Source organism: Paramormyrops kingsleyae, chromosome 25 (assembly GCF_048594095.1).
Source record: "Paramormyrops kingsleyae isolate MSU_618 chromosome 25, PKINGS_0.4, whole genome shotgun sequence".
Taxonomy (NCBI): Eukaryota; Metazoa; Chordata; class Actinopteri; order Osteoglossiformes; family Mormyridae; genus Paramormyrops; species Paramormyrops kingsleyae.
In genome coordinates, this window is record NC_132821.1 from 25,117,142 (window position 1) to 25,133,594 (window position 16,453).

General features: G+C 49.4%; 1 protein-coding gene and 1 long non-coding RNA gene across 5 annotated transcripts in view; one reads left to right on the forward strand and one right to left on the reverse strand.

Moving 5' to 3' along the window:
• Positions 1-15,754, forward strand: part of fhip1aa (FHF complex subunit HOOK interacting protein 1Aa) — a 29,094-nt gene extending 13,340 nt beyond the window's left edge. For 3 of the 4 annotated variants that reach the window (XM_023799090.2, XM_023799092.2, XM_023799091.2), the window contains 11 exons: positions 1,382-1,565; positions 3,286-3,939; positions 6,581-6,739; positions 6,985-7,071; positions 7,479-7,646; positions 8,860-8,939; positions 9,048-9,241; positions 9,758-10,669; positions 10,819-10,997; positions 12,163-12,283; positions 13,800-15,754. In XM_023799090.2, coding sequence (XP_023654858.1) covers positions 1,464-1,565; positions 3,286-3,939; positions 6,581-6,739; positions 6,985-7,071; positions 7,479-7,646; positions 8,860-8,939; positions 9,048-9,241; positions 9,758-10,669; positions 10,819-10,997; positions 12,163-12,283; positions 13,800-13,999 — 2,856 coding nt within the window. In that variant the 5' untranslated portion in view covers positions 1,382-1,463 and the 3' untranslated portion in view covers positions 14,000-15,754. Of the gene's footprint in view, positions 1-552; positions 939-1,381; positions 1,566-3,285; positions 3,940-6,580; positions 6,740-6,984; positions 7,072-7,478; positions 7,647-8,859; positions 8,940-9,047; positions 9,242-9,757; positions 10,670-10,818; positions 10,998-12,162; positions 12,284-13,799 lie in introns of those variants that run through there. The other variant, XM_072707618.1, reaches the window with a different exon arrangement.
• LOC111837231 (uncharacterized) lies at positions 588-1,424 on the reverse strand. Its single transcript, XR_011985814.1, has 2 exons — positions 1,336-1,424; positions 588-1,086 (listed from the first exon to the last, which is right to left on the reverse strand). It is a non-coding gene; the product is annotated as an uncharacterized lncRNA (long non-coding RNA).
• Positions 15,755-16,453: the final 699 nt, after the last annotated feature.

Genomic DNA, 16,453 nt, shown 5'->3' on the forward strand with positions numbered 1-16,453 from the left:
TCATGTAAATTAGTTGTTTTATTTTAGCATTTGTGGTATAATGTGTAAATTATATGAAGATATTTTTGCATATTTTGCCATGCAATGGACTGGACTCCCATTCCAGGTCCTCTCCCCCCAGGTAGTGTGTGTGTGTGTGTGTGTGTGTGTGTGTGTGTATGTGTGTATTGGCACGGCGTAGGCCTAAGTTGGTTTAAGCAGACAGAGGCCTCCTTCTGTGGCGAGTGTTTATGAACCAGAACGGACCCCTCCCTGTTCCCAAGTGGCTGCTGTGCAGGCAGTTCTCGGGACGGCTAACGGAAGGCCCCCTCCCTTATTACTGCGAGCCTTTTCTGAGTGGACAGCCGTAACCAGGAAGAGCCGCGAGAAGGCCGAGGTCTGCGCCTGCAGTCACAGAGGACAATGAAGTAGCTGGTCTGTGACCCTGGAGTTACATCCCACTGGTGTGATTCTGAATGTTGAGCATGCTCAGTGAGAGGCTTGGTGTGACGTTCACAAAGGTAGCTTGTATGTAAATGCGACACAGCCTCGCGTGCAATTCCACCCACACGCACGCATGTAATTTAACACTATCGGTGCCTGTCTCGTTAATATTTACATTAGCTTTTATTTTGTAGACGTTTTTGTCCATAGCGACGTACAAGGGAGGTAGCACATGACACACGTCCTCGCTGCCGAGGAGTCGACTAGGCATAATCGTGGCTAGGCTGAGCTTGTGGTGAATGATCAGGCACAACTGTAAGCAGTCTCGCTGTAAGTCAATGCAGCAGTGTCAGGGAGACAGAATGTCCTGTAAGGCAAATACTTGAGGTGACTCGGAGTCGTATTCCAGACCGGGCAACACCTCCTTGGCCTGATGTCTTGGCAGCCTCTGGCTCCAGCAGAGGTTTCCAGAAGGTCCTCACAAGGCCGCTGTTTGCTGAGTCATGGTGATTCCGGTAACTACGCCGTGCCTGGGAGCGCCTCACCGCGTTGCCGCGGCGACCCTGCACCGCAGCGGCCACAAGGTCACAGTACACCTGCCAAGGAACAGGGGGGGGGCGGCGTCGATCTCGCCGTCCTTCGAACTCCAGCGCTGATAACATCCTGAGTGGGGGAAAAAAAGAAGAAAATAGACAGACATCAGGGTAACATGAGTGACAGACTGTCCCCTGAGAGGGGATCGGGGTTTTTCAGGGCCCCAGGAACATGCCTGGGCTTGTCTCCTGGGCTCAGATCCAGAAGATGCTCCCACATGATCAAGCTCCTTCGTGTCACACTCACAGCTTCTCCACCATCTCTTTCCTTTCCAATTATATTCACATAAATTTAACTCCGAGTCTTTCACTCTCGTGCCTTTTGTGCTGCCTGAGGGCGTCCAACGTGCCTTTGTTTCCTCCAGCTGACCAGTGCTGTGACCTCCCCGCCCTATTGGGGGCGCTCTCCGCCCTGCAGTATGGATTAGCCGCCGTGCCGCTAGCATCATGGCCTCCACCGTCGCCAGTGGCAACCAGGACGGGCCCCCCGTCCTCAAAGGGGTGGACCCCGAAACGTGCATGATCGTCTTTAAGAACCACTGGGCGCAGGTAACCCATACTCTCCTCTGATTGGCCAGTAACCCATACTCTCCTCTGATTGGCCAGTCGTCAGGACCCTTCTGTCCTGCCACCCTGTTTTTGCTCTCACTGCGCTGTGAAACCCCCTCCCCCCTTCTGTGCTGCACCAGGGGCATAGTTACGGGGGTGGGGGGGTGATGGTGAACTTATATATAAATGGACTGCATTTATATAGCGCTTTTTTTTACTACTCTTACGAGTACCAAAGCGCTTTACAGTTATGCCTCACATTCACCCATCCACACTCACATTCACACACATATAGTATAAAAAGCAATAATGACTTAAACTAATAAATAAACATTTATTTGGGGAGGGGGGGACGACGACTAAAAAGCCCCCCTAAAATCGGCCTAATGACACCCCTGTCTTGCACCATGGTTCTGGGCAGTGTTGGGCACTTCAGGTCCAAAAGCTACAAATCCAGACCAAGATTTTGTTTCTACCAGCCAGTTGAGCATAACAAGTCACAGTCCCAGAGGACTCAACTGCTTGGTAGAAACAAAATCTTGGTCTGGATTTGTATGTAGCTTCTGCACCCGAAATGCCCAGCACTGGTCCTGGGGGAACCGTTTGACTTGACTTGATCATACAACATCCAGTGGCCTCATTAAATTTAGCAGGAAATTTGTGCTGTGGGCCACAAGCTACTTGGAAGATACTTGGTCACTTTCCTTCTTTCCTTCAGAACAGAACATATAGTCTGTTTGTGGGTTAAACTTTTCTCTGTAGCGGCAAACAAATCAGTTTAAGAGAATCATATGTAAGAGCTAAATATATATCTAGCATGTGCCATGTAATTAAGAAATTCCCTCTCAGCCTTTGTATCGGTCCACTTGTGCTTCCTGTATCCGTTTTATTGGGGAATAATTAATGACGCTCGCATGGAGCATCGGATTCGGCGAGCCCCGGGGGTCCCGCGCAGGTCTCCAGCTTAGAGTCTCCATGCCCCCGCACCCCCCACCCCCCCCTTCCCATCGCGGATTAATCAGTAATGTGGGGCCCGTCCCCGCTGGCTCCGTCGCCATGGCAGCAGACCTGTCCAAGACACTGAGCTCATTATGGGGAGTCGAGGGAGGCAACGCGACACCCGGCGGACTTTTTGCGAGGATGCGAAGGAAGGGGAGCGACCGAGATGCATGAAAAATGTCCTCCTGCTTCGCCAGCCGCCCACACGCCTTATATAACATCTAAACGCACTCATACAAGGCAGGAGCAGCAACTGTAAGGATGTTGCTGCAGACGGCGGTGACCTGAATTTGTATGTTTGTTCTGAAAACAATCGGAAAAAAGAGCAAAATCCTACAAAAAAGAGCAAAATCCTACATGTATAGTCTCCTTGGGATATTACAAAAATTAAAGCCCCCCCCTCAAATAAAAACTTTCAAAAAGCTATAAATATGCAGGTTTTTTGGGATATTGGGATATTACATAAATTAGAAATCCCCGCACACAAAATAAAACCTTTTAGAGAGCTAATTAACCTTTTAGAGAGCTAAATATGATTAAATGATAATAGGAGTCTTGTCCAGAAGGACAGGTAGTGTTTGCTAAGCAGAATCATATTTCTCTGACTTGAATGATATTAATGGACTGAAATCTTGTCCAGTGTTTCCAGTTTTTCCAGTGTTCCCAGTGCTTAGGTGTTCTTAATATTTCGAGCACAGACGTACGCCTCTGTCCTCCTCAGGTGGTGAAAATTTTGGAGAAACACGACCCCCTGCGCGGCGGCCCCCTAGGGGGCGCTAGTGGCCCCCGCTTCGGGGCCATCCCGGGTGACGAGGCCAGCGCCGTGCAGAACTACGTGGAGCACATGCTCTTCCTGCTGATGGAGGAGGGCGGCGGGCCGGGCGGCGCCATGGGCCCCATCCTGGAGTTTGTGGTGATGGAGAACGTGATGGAGCGCCTCTTCGTGTGGAGCCTGCGTCGCGAGTTCACCGACGACATGAAGCTGGAGCAGCTGCGGATGTACGAGATGCTGCTGGGCCGAGCCCGGCAGCCGCTGCTGCTCCACAAGCCGGTGCTGCGGCCCCTCATGATGCTGCTGAGCGCCTGCTCGGGCCCCGGGGCCGCCACAGCCGCCGTGGAGTCCGAGCTGGTGGTTCTGCTCAGTCAGCTCTGTTCCATCCTGGCCCGAGAGCCCTCCATCTTGGAGCTGTTCTTCCACACCAGCGAGGACCAGGGTGCCGCCAACTTCCTCATCTTCTCCCTGCTCATCCCCTTCATTCACCGCGAGGGCGCCGTTGGGCAGCAGGCACGGGACGCCCTCCTCTTCATCATGGCGCTGTCCGCCGAGAACCACGTGGTGGCCAATTACATCGCGGAGAACACCTACTTCTGCCCGGTGAGTGATCATGTGACGTTCCTCATTATTGCATCACCTCATTATTGATTCTTCTCTACGTTCCCTGAATGTTTTTAATGTCGCATTTCTGGAAGTTGCATTGTCTTATTAGGCTCTTGCATTTTTTTGGAAGATGTTGCGTAGCTCCTGCTCCAATACTGCATGCACCTGTACCTGGGCCTTCACCGGAAGCTCAGCTTAGCTGTGCTCATGCCTGGTCGACTATTCAATAGCACCGATGTTTGCTCACTTGGGACAAAAGCGTCTGGGTGAGATGTGAGGAACAGCCCTCAGCCACCCCAATGAAACACCTCTGACGGTCTGCTGGAATAACTGGAGCAATAAAGACCCCATTTCCCGCTGTAAATCCGAGGCTAATTCCTAATGAAGCATCAGCGGTTAATTATCTACAATGATTAACCGTCACAAATCCTGTTACCTTTCCAACAGTACCAGCCCAGGAGGACTAATTAATCACCTAATAATCCAGGGACTTGTCAGACGATTAATTGCTGTTATACAGCCATTGTGGCAATTATCCATTTTCTGGTCAAATGTGTATTCGGCTAATTTAGCTAAATGTCCAGGTAGAGGTATATAGTCTATGTAGCCAGAGTAGAGCGTGATCTGGTTCTGCCATAGGATCGTGAGCCTCCTTTCATCTCCCATGCTGCTGAGATGCAGTCCTTTGTTAGGTATGGCCATTTATGGAACTACAACGGCAGAAATGCATGTAATTTCAAATATTGTATGATTGTTGTACTAGCAGGACATGTTTGGCATGCGAGTCCATGAGGAAGAGGATAACGCTCTGTGTACATTTATGTTTTATTTATTATTGCATACACCTTTATAGTTGACCGTCGAGTCACGTCTGATCGAGTCACGCCTGATCGAGTCACGCCTGATCGAGTCACGTCTGCTCACATGTACGTCCGAGGTCCATAGTAAATAATATAGACTGATCGCGAGACGCCTGTAAGCAGACGGAGTAGGACGTTAGCGTTAGCATCACGCCTAGGCTATGCATAAACACACTCATAACACCTTTTTTGTTTGTTTTTATTTTTACCTGTCAGATGATGCAATTCTGTCTATCTCAGTAAATAATCGCTATTAAGCTACGTTGACGGACACGGCTAACGTCACCCGTGACATTGGCATTTGCGGTGCTGTAGGATAGCCTTGTGCTTCCGACGTAATAGGAGTGTCAAGGTATGCGGAACAAGGGCTGATGGATCCGTGTGTAAAAGTGTGAGATCTCCCCGGAGTTGAGACGGCCTTCCCACGTTCGGGGATTATCTGTGTGGCATCTCGACACGCCCGGGTGAAAAGGTCTCCGGTGAACTCCCGTGAAACACTTTAATCTGTGTGCAGCATGTGCTGCCTGAATGTCTCAGAGTAGCTGGTCCAAACTGCATTAAGGGGATGTAATACCCTTTTCTTTAAAAATAGCAATAAATTTTGTAAGTGTTGTATCTTGGAATTTCAGTGCAAGCTGCCAGTGTAATTATTGCTGAAATTTGACCTCCCCCGCATCACATTGGCATGTGGACGGTTGACCCACTGGGCCATATGGGTGGAAATGAGGCTTGCCATTACCCCGGAGGTGGTGGCGGTGGCGGATGGGTTGGTGTGGGGTGGATCGAGGTTACGACGGGGCAGATTGTTGACCTCCATGCCCCCCTCGCCCCTGCCAGGCAGGCAAACAGCTCTGCAGCAGAAGCTTTGCTCATTCGCGGGGAATGAGAATCTAATTTCACGGTTTCGTGCAGCGAGTCGTTTGCCCGCTGCCGCCTCTCCAAGCACCGCGCTTTCTTGGACGCGGTTCCCTTTTATTGGCTGTCAGCTTGGCAGCCCCCCCCCCCCCCCGGCCCACGCCGACTCTGATGGCTGACATTTCGCAGTGACGTGCGAAAGTGACACGGCGGCCTGTGTGGCATGCCGAGGGTGAGTGACGGGCGATCACGAAAACATGCCGTTCGCCGGGACACAAACAAACAGGCGGGCTGAGTCGGGGGGAGTGAGTGGGCAGGGGCGTGGGGGGGGGGGATGTTGACTCAGGCCTGTCAGCTTGAAAATGAAGCGTGAAGCATAACCCAAACTTAGAAACTATAACCCAAGTTCCTTAGGTGTTACTTTATAAAATGTTCATTCAAGAAGGTGGTTCTTTGGCAGTGCATTGTGGGAAATTAGTAGTTTCTTTTAGCAATAGCATTGTAAACAACCAATCCATATTTTTCAAAACATTTATCCTGGTCAGTTTAATGGAGGGGGGGGAGCTGGATATCAACCCAAGCAGTAAAAGGGCACAAGGCTGGGGTACACCCTGGATGGGATGGCAAAACAGAGGTACATGTTATGAATCAGACTGATTTAGCCTAATTAAGCATTTGCTATTTTGGGTGTGCATTGCCTAAGCATGATATAGGTGAATGACCTGGAGGGGAGAGTGTTAGCCAGCTACCATATGTGGCAGGAGACCAGCAGAGGCATCAGGTGGTATTCACAGGAGCACGAGTGACCACAGAGAGGCAGGGCTGGAGCCTGCCCCATTGCCCCAGGAGGAAGCCCTGTAGCCAAGCATGGATAACAGGTGGCTCTCTGGGAAATGACCCTGTGTCCCCCTCATCCCCTCCAGGTCCTGGCGACGGGGCTGAGCGGCTTGTACTCCTCTCTGCCCCCAAAGCTGGAGGTCCGCGGTGAGGACTGGCACTGCCTGCAGCGGGAGGACTGGATGCAGGTGCCTGCCCTGGTCCAGTTCCTTAACTCCCTGGAGTTCTGCAACGCCGTCATCCAGGTGAGGGCAGCGTTTAGCCGGGCGGCCCCGTGACCGAGCGTAACCACGGTAACGACACCAGACTACCCATGAATCAGCTTAGTCCCATATGGATGAGTGTTATCAAAGCTGTGAAAACTCAGAAAGTCGTAAATACGACAGTATTATGCAGCTTTAAGTATGTAAAACGGTTCTTTTCTTGCCCATTGTTGCGTGAGCGTCACTGGACCGCGTGATGAAAGCTCGCTGTTATCACATTCTTCCAGGTGGCTAACCCCGCCATTCGAGACCAGCTGGTCAGCTACATCTACAACGGCTTCCTGGTGCCCGTCCTCGCACCTGCTCTACACAAGGTCAGCACTCTGATAAGAGCCCCCCCCCTACGGTACCAGCACCAGATAATCACCACTCACCAACTGCATGCTGCAACCCTCTCTAATTGTTTGCCTGGGAGTTTGTGCTCACAACAGGTGTACTGCCATCAAAGGAGGCTAAGTGTTAAACAAGGCAGAGAATGTTATCGTGGTTGTCAGAGGTGCCTAATTGCTGTTCCCTTTATTAGGTATCCAGCTGTTCACATAACGAAAAAGTCCAGGCTATTGATGAAGTATCTGTTAGGGACATCGATAATGTAAACAACAGGGATGACATGACACATACAATCCCATAATGCCCTTCTTAGGTTCACGCATAACAGGCTTCCTGTCCGGCTGATTGGTGGAGGCCACGCCTCATGCCCCGCCCTTTCCTGTTTCCCCAGTTGACCCTGGAGGAAGTGATGACTACGACGGCCTACCTGGACCTGTTCCTGCGCAGCGTGTCCGAGCCGGCGCTGCTGCAGACTTTCCTCAGCTTCATCCTGCTGCATCGGCACGAGAGTGTGCACGTCCTGGACACGCTGGTCAGCCGCATCAACACACCCTTCCAGGTTAACCCCACCCCCGCCCTCTCCTGGTCTCGCTCACCCATCACTACTACGCCATTGGGCAGTACAGGTATCCTTGGGCGATTCCTTTGTTCGTCCAGGCATGATGAGGTATACGTACAGCTCTGGGGTCTATCTGTCCCGTATAAGCGACTGCACAGGCCACGGCTCAGAAATCACAATGGAAGAGTTCACTTTAATGCTCTGTGCATTCGCGATAAAGAGTCAACCCCCAGGGCTAGTTCCTCATTACTTAAACTCGTATTTAAAATGTTAATATCAAAGAGAGCAGTTTTTTTTTTTTTTTTACTTCAGGGAATAACCATTGAATTATTCCCCGAGATTGACGGGAGAGGCTATGGCTGCAGTTAATGAAAACACTGAGTGTTATTCAGTTCGTAAAACCTACTGTTACTGAAGGGACGAAACCGGGACCTGAAATAATACTGTTGTAAGTATCGGATTTCAGACAGCTTATGCTATTGTGCCGGCAAATCTCACCTCAGCGGGGAGCGACGGTTATCCTGGCAGAGAAGCCGTTTATTGCAGCCCTTTCAGACGTGCACTCAGGGTGCCGTGGAGAAACAGTCTGCTCCTGGCACCTTGTTTGTGCTCTAGGAAATTCCCTTTCATCTCAAAATCTGTTAGGAGAGGCTCTGGGAGGTCTGGAAGTGTCACCTTACATCCCGTCAGTCAACAGCAAGCCTAACACGCTCCCTCTGCTCTACTTGGCATTTTATGGTGCTAAGCGCAGTACTTTTCTGTACTATACTACGCACATAAATGACCAAATATAAGTGGCAAAACTGAGATGTGTTAAATAATGAAAAAAGCATTTTCGCCTCGAATCCTTACGTGTAGAAAGCAAGCACTAACATTCTGGATAGCTCTATTCCTGGCTGTCCCCTTAGCTCAAAGTATTCTTTACTGGTAACCAGGAAATACAGAAATCATCACCTCTCCAGCTTCTTATAAACATTTATGATATTACTACATGGGGCAGAAAAAAAGAAAACAAAAAATTATAATTGTACTGTCCATTGTATAAAAACACAAGCTATTATTTCTTGGGTTTTGTCATGACATCTTGATTTCAGTGGCCACTTTCTTGTTAGAAGTGCTTCTGAAATCCACGAATTATGAGAAAAAAGAAACATTGATGTGCTGTTTGTGTTGAATTCCCTTTTATCCATGGCAATACCTTTTTTTTCCCCAGCTTGGCACGGTCTCCCTGGCCCTGTTCCGCACTCTGATTGGCCTTTACTGTGAGGATGTGATGTTGCAGCTCATCCTGAGGCGAGTAACACCATTGGCTACTGAAACCTGTTTACCACACAACCTTGATTGTGATTGGCTGAGATGCCAAAGGTCCCGCCTCCTCCTTCTCTGCACCTGCGTCCCCAGGTACCTGATCCCCTGCAGTCACATGATGCTGAGTCAGCGCTGCGTAATAAAGGAGCGGGACTGCTATTCTGTGTCTGCGGCCAAGTTCCTGGCCCTCACGCCTTCATGCTGTCCATCTGGATTCACCACTCCTCCGCTCAGGCAGCAGCTGGACTGCATCCTGTGGTCAAAGGATTCACAGACGGAGAGCATAGGTATGGGCCTGGGCGGAGCCTGCAGGTCATGTGACCATAGCTCCTCGCATGCTTCGGCATAATTTCGTATCCCCCTGCCCTGCTGGCTGGATGATCTTTAAAAAACCGTATTGCATTGCAAACAGGCATTCCAGCTCCATGTAATTTCATAACACATTAAATATTTATCTGACACTTTTATCCAAAGTGACATACAGCGGAGAGAAAGAGAGAAAGCACACAATTTATGTGCATTCCGTGGGATTTGAACCCACAACCTTTGCATTGTTAGCACAATGCTGTACTAGTTACTAGCTACAGGAGCCTAAGAAAATTGTATTTTTTTCCATCAGCGCTTTAGGTTATTTTATTAATATATTCACCTAAAGGGTTACAATAGTTGTTTTATTAGGCAGGAGAGCTGGGATTTGCACCCACAACCTTTGCATTCTTAGCACAGTGCTCTACTTGCTGAGCTACTTATCTAATGTTTACAAAGATCCATCTGCTGATGGCACATTTCTGCCGTTTGTACAGATGATTCGGCCTACATCACCGTCATCAGCGCTGAGGTGCCCATGGACATCAGCTACTTGCACTACCTGCTGGATGCCCGCAGTAGGATCACTAGGTGCGTCAAGGCATGCCAGGTGTGGTCGGCCCCTTACGATGGCGAGGACCCCCCACCTGACCAATACCAGCCGAGCGTGCTGGATGACGACGGCAAGCCGCGCCGCTCTAGCCACACCCGTGCCCCCCGGCATGCTTCTGAGCTTAGCTCTGCCGGGGACCGGTCCATCCAGCTAGACCTGGAGTGGGATGACAGCTATGACACGGCCCTGTCCCCAACTGACAGCCCGGAACCCCTACCTCCTGTCCCCGTCGAACCGCCGAAACACATCCAGGAGATGAGGAGGAGCGCCATCATGCTCATCAAGGGCTCCTATGTCGAGGAGTCGGACTTCCAGGACGACGTCATGGTCTACAACCTTGTCGCGCAGAAGGATGCGCAGGACGTCATGGAAGTAGGCGTGACGAAGCCCGAGGGGCCCGATCCATCTCCGCCAGGCAATGGGCCCAGTCTCCGGCAGCCAGCTCTCAGCAACGGCCTCACCTCCCCCCAGGAGAGTGACCCGGGGACTCTGTTAGCAAAGCCAGAGGCGGGTAGGGGGCGAGCGAGCCGCAAGAACAGCCTGACCGGGCTGGGCCAGGATGGCGCTGAGGAAGACCTCATGTCCCAGTACGAGGAGCTGATCCAGGCTCTGGGTGTGGAGCCGGGAAGCCCTCGGAAAGGGGAACAGGAGGTTCAAAGCCCATTATCCCTCATGGAGGAAGAGGAGGTGGACTTCTCCTCCTTCTCTCCGGACACCCCAGAACAGGATAAGACGCCCTCTCCCCTGGCATCCAAGGACAGAAGTAGGAGCAGAACTCAGGGAGTGCCGTTCACCGGTGAGATGCACACGCACGTCACCTTCTCACTTACACTTTTCTCCCTGTTTTCTCCGTCCGATCTGTGCTGGCATTCTTAGCCATTAAAACACCTCTGGCAGCCTCTGTAGTGGCCCATGGTGCTGAGCCCGCCTCCCCCTGTCCCACAGGGCCGTTCGTCAGCGTGCTGCTGTCCCGCCTGGAGCACATGCTGGACAACTCGCTCCACATCAACCTGCTGCTGACAGGCATCCTGGCCCAGCTGGCCGCCTACCCCCAGCCGCTGCTCCGCTCCTTCCTGCTCAACACCAACATGGTGTTCCAGCCCAGTGTGCGCTCCCTCTACCAGGTACTGACTCTGCTACTCACTGACTCCCTCTACCAGCTACTGACTCTGCTACTCACTGACTCCCTCTACCAGCTACTGACTCTGCTACTCACTGACTCCCTCTACCAGCTACTGACTCTGCTACTCACTGACTCCCTCTACCAGCTACTGACTTCTTTCTGTCACAGACTGACTCCTTCTACCAGGAACTGACTCTCTGTCACTCACTGACTCCTTCGACCAGGTTTGTCACACATACAGGCTCCCTCTGTGAAGGGAACAAATATCACACATCCTGTTAAAAGACTTGAGAGTTTCTTTTCTCCTTATTGATCTAAACTCTCAAAATTTCCTGGGAGTCACTTGAGAGTCAAACAACTCAACTTGAAAACTGTCAAAAATGGTTATAGTTTTCAAAAACATTTCAGTAAACAGAATTCTTTATTGCCACTAAACAATTCTGATTTGCATGCTCCAGAGAAAAGCCTTTTAAGATATTTTATTGGTTATTCAAGACAGAAAAAAAACCAAATTAAGGAGGCTGACTGCAAATTAAATGTAGAATTTCAAGAAATATTGAGTTCTTGCAGTCAAGTACACACAGATGGCTAACTCATTTCAATGGACAATCTCAGATCTCAGTCACCAAAACACATTTTTTTTTAATTTACGAATTTAAACTGAAGCATTAATGAGTATGACTCATTAAAAATGTGGCTTTGGTACATGTGCCGTCAAGAAAGGGTATGAGTGACTGTAGTTCATGAATATATCATGAGGTTTCGGATGAATAATTTAGAGGAGTTCTAGATGCTATGTCAGATTTACAGAGTGCGGTAGGAGCTGAAAAGTGTGGAAGAAGCTGGTCTATCATCTTTGGGCGGGCGAGGCTACACTCTTTACCTGCCTTCCCATGACTCAAACGGATGAGGTCATAAATAGATCATGTACGGGTCTCCATGCATGGAATTTCTCCCAGCTGGGTTGACAACAATGAGATCTCAATCTCAGATGGTGGATTACAAGACCTGGTATTATGATCGCAGGTATCTGCTACAACAGAACCTTCTGTATAACATGGAGTCAGATCAGTTTAACAGTAAGAATTAATGTGGAACAGCATCTCAGCAAACACTGCTGGAGAAACATCTAATGTTTCTGTTATCTGCCCATCGACTACCCCCAGGTACTAGCATCCGTCAAGAACCAGATCGAACGCCTGGCCTCGACGACAAAGAACTTCCCAAACCTGCTCAAGGAGGGGCAACAGTGTCTTCTGGCGCGAGAGAATGTCCTACGCGGTAGAGGTAAGACAATCCGGTGCACGCAGGACACTCCTATAACGTGACTCATCAGAGACCCTGAAGCAGCCAGACCCGAATTTTCAATTAGTTGACATCATGCATCATCCGGTGTAGTGACTGTTTGTGGCCGACAGGGGGCGCCATACAAATGCATGGCTTGGGTGGTGGCAAGTACTGCCGCTGGATATATGTTTATGCAATTCCTGTGTAGCTCCCTAAGCACAGCACCACACCGCAGTGTCATTTTTGCAGAATAAAATGAGAGAATTGTAAAATTGCTTTTTATCTTGCATATTAACTTCATAATTTCAAATACACACATATTTGCCCTAAGGAAGCGAACATACAGGTGGGACGGCGGCTCAGTAGGTAGCGCCATTGCCTCCGGCGCCATTGAGGGTTCGAATCCCACCTCTGGGAGGAGTTTGCGTGTGTATAGGACTCACACAGGCTTCCTTGAGGAACTCCTATTTCCTCCCGTCACTCAAAGACACGCATTTAGGCTAATTGGCCTCTGTAAACTACCTGCAATGTATGCAGTTAGAGGATAGAAGAATGGATGGGCTCAGTGGAGGTACAAAGGTAGAGTGGAGTCATAGTTCCAGAGCAGGCATTCAGCCTCGAGCCCGGGGTCACGATACCCTCTGTTATAAATAAGAAATGATAGGTACTGGAACCTGGAACCACTGCAGCAATAAGAAACTGACCTAAATATTTATAAGGAGGAATTTGAGCCTTCCTTCTGTAAATAGTATAGCACTTCTGCTGGACATACACAAAGAAACCGTACGCAACTCCTGGTATATGGATCCTGTTAAGCCACACCGGTACACAAAGAGACAATTGTATGTTTAGCCAAGATCGTTTTCTACCTTGAAGCGTGTTTGAAACCAACGGGATTAAAGCAAAGTGCATTACGATGTCGCAATGAGCGGTGTGACGTTTTTAAGATGAATTGGGACCCACACTTTGCACCTCAACGTAGTTGTATAGTGCGTCGCATCTCATTTGTAATAATTTACAAGTTCTGTGTGGATAAGCGCTGAGATTCACGTAGCAAAATGGTGAGTTTTGCATTTACATTAAGCTATTGGCGTCACCAGAAGTGATCCATCATCAATATATTTTTCCATTCCATTTCCTGTGCTGCTTTTCTTTACATCACTCACGATGCCTCTCACCTCTCGTTTGGATTTTGGTAGTTTGCAGCTCAGCCGCCCAGCTGAGTGAGACGGTTCCCGTTACCGTTCCCTCTGAATCCTCTTTCCTTCACAAAAGCCTGAAATAGTGCTACCTTTTCAGTTAGGCGCTGGAATTTGTCGCCCACTTGCAGTCACTGCCTTTCTAGGAATTATTTAGTGCAAAACTGAGACAGTGGCAAAGCTGTGGTGTCTGACAGGAATGGTGAGAATTACTTTCAGTAAATGATACCACTAAATAAACCAATTCGGTTTATAGGCCACTTTGTAAGAGCTGTGGTCTTTAACACACTAATCTCGAATCTCTCACCCCGGTGCAGAACTTCTTGGGGACAACAAGGAGAATGGATTCGGACTCCATGACAGGGGGACCAATAGGCTGTCGTCGCCCCACCTTAAGGCCCCCGCCCAGGGCACAAACGCGGCCTTCGCCACGCTGCTGTTCACCGAGTTCCTCAAGGAGCTGGCAGCCGTGGCTCAGGAGCACGCCGTGGCGTCCCTGATCCCCGAGGAGGAGTAGGACATCCCGGCCTTCAGAAGAACGTCCTCCACAGGCTCCTCGAGACCCAAACGCTCCTCGCATATCCTGCGGCCGTTCGGCCGTCCTCAGACGCCGTCTTCGCCTGGGCTGCATCGTGAGCGTGCGACAGATTCGTCTCGGTGTTTGAACGCTTTGCGCGATATTGACATATTTGTATTTCGTGTCCATGGAGCTACCTGATGAAGAAGACACCTCTTTGGTGGATCTGCCTGCCTTCCATCTGTTGTGAAATTTGAATTTAATTTGAAGTTGGGGTATTGTGTTATTTTCATGGCTTTTCCTTGCAAACACACATCCCAGGATTAGAGCTGAGCCCAAGGGTAACCAGCCTTGCATACAAGCACAGATACTTTGGTTGTCACGTGACCCTCAGTCGTTTCAGCCCTGTGGCTCTTGGGTGACAGCCTAGCGTGCCATCGCAGACATCATAACTCTGAGAGTCATGTTCAAATGCATTGCGGGATACAACAAACATTATCGTCATTGAGTGAAAGATTGGCAGATATACGGGGAATACCTGTTACCCTATACTTATTACAGTTAATGGACCCAAGGAAGTAGGTGTTTCTCAGTAAATGTGTGGCCTTACATGGAAAGCAGTATTCATGTGCCATAGGGTAGGAAGGATAACGACAACCGTAATGCAAGACGGCTCGTCTTTCCACTTGAGATTCATTCAAAGGACGACGGGTCAAATTAAAACGTACGTCGGTCCATTTGACACTCAATGCACCGTGATCCTTACAATGGGTCTGGGGAGGGACGCCCATGCCAGGCTTACGGGGGGTTTTAAGGAGCTTAGCTGCCTGAGACGGAGACAAGCCAGAGGGAGACGAACCCGGCGGGTCACGGATCGGTGCGTGAAATTGCGGGAGTTGGGTGCTGAATAGGCCAGGCAGCCTGCGAGACAGACGGGGACATAAAGATGACGGAGCAGCATTATCCTCATGGAAAAACACCATTGTTAAGAGTAAGGGTACTCCTGACCGTGCAGAAGAAAGCCACCTGCAGCATTTTCCTATAACCATTGTACTGGTTTAATGACTTTTTTTTCCCCCAGTAATATGAAATGTCTTTGACACGAACCATTCAAATAGACAAGCGAAGATGCTGAAATGGGTGCTGTTGACAGTAAACACGCGGCGGGTACGACGGCCCGTCGAGGCCCTTCATCTCGCACACTCCTCTTTCCACGTGTGCTGTCCAGGGTTCAGTAATTCTGAACAAGCCTGTCTGGGTGTCAGTCTCTCTTTAGCCTTATTTTATTGCTTCTTGCACATACGAGTTGTAAGTTATAAGAAGGTAAACTATGCAAAACAAATTAGGGTGAAAAATATATTACTATTTCAGATGGGGGGGGGGTATATTTAAACAATTTTTTATAGAAGGCAATTAGACTGCCATATTTTTACCAACACTGTGTAAAAGCTTTCTTTTCCTGATAAGGTTGTTTGGGCTATAAATGGTAGACTACTGTATGAAGGTCAGGCGCAGTGAACTGGGCCACTGAGCACATTTAGGCTGCATGCATTGTGTTGGTGAGTATAGACACAGCCCTCATTGCACTGGCCCGGTTCTGATCAGTCTAGTCTTCCACTAGAAAAGCACACGGCCCAATATGGTTGCCTTGACTTTCCAAAATGTATTTATTTAAAAAAAAAAAACAGACCTGTTATATAAAATGTCAAAATTTTGTATCTTGATGATTAAAACTGTGCCTGAAGACAGATTTAATCGATTCTGCCCTCAATACTGAGTACGTACGACATTCGATCGGCACACAAAAGACGTGTTGTTATGTAGCGTGGAATGCTAAACGCGGCTGGCTTGATGTTCTGTTAGTCAGGCTTTGAAACCCCAGCCGCACCTGTGACACCCGGACTTGCTCCGAACATTCCTGCCGCCCTGCTCGCCCACCTCAAAGGCGATTACCCCAGGATTTGTCCGGCCCCCTCCCTGTGCCTACCCAGCATCCTTAGCGGTGTCACGACAGCCACTTTTAAGGCACTGTTCCGTTAATAAAAGCCGCCTTCCCACACATAGCCTGTCTACACTCGAGAGGAACAGCTGCTTGAAAAGCTTGTTTAAAATAAAAGGAGTCAGACATTGGACAGCTACTGTTTCAAACCATAAAGTTTGTTTACAGTCCTGGGTGCTACAGCACGAGCTGAAAGGAGGTCAGGCTCTTGGTGGGGGTTGATAATATTTGGGAGTTCATAAGCCGTTTAGTCCAACCAAGACTCTTTCATCCAGGAAACGTACAGTTCTGATTACACTTTCTCTGGGGACTGGCACATATACAAAGAAAGGTTTAGAGAGATTTAAAGACCCCTTATTTGCCCACCAGAGGGCGCAGTGTTTCTTTTTAAGCTTTAACGGGATACCTGATGAATCGGGGCCCTCGGGGCCACGTGTCTGCGGTTACAGGCCGGC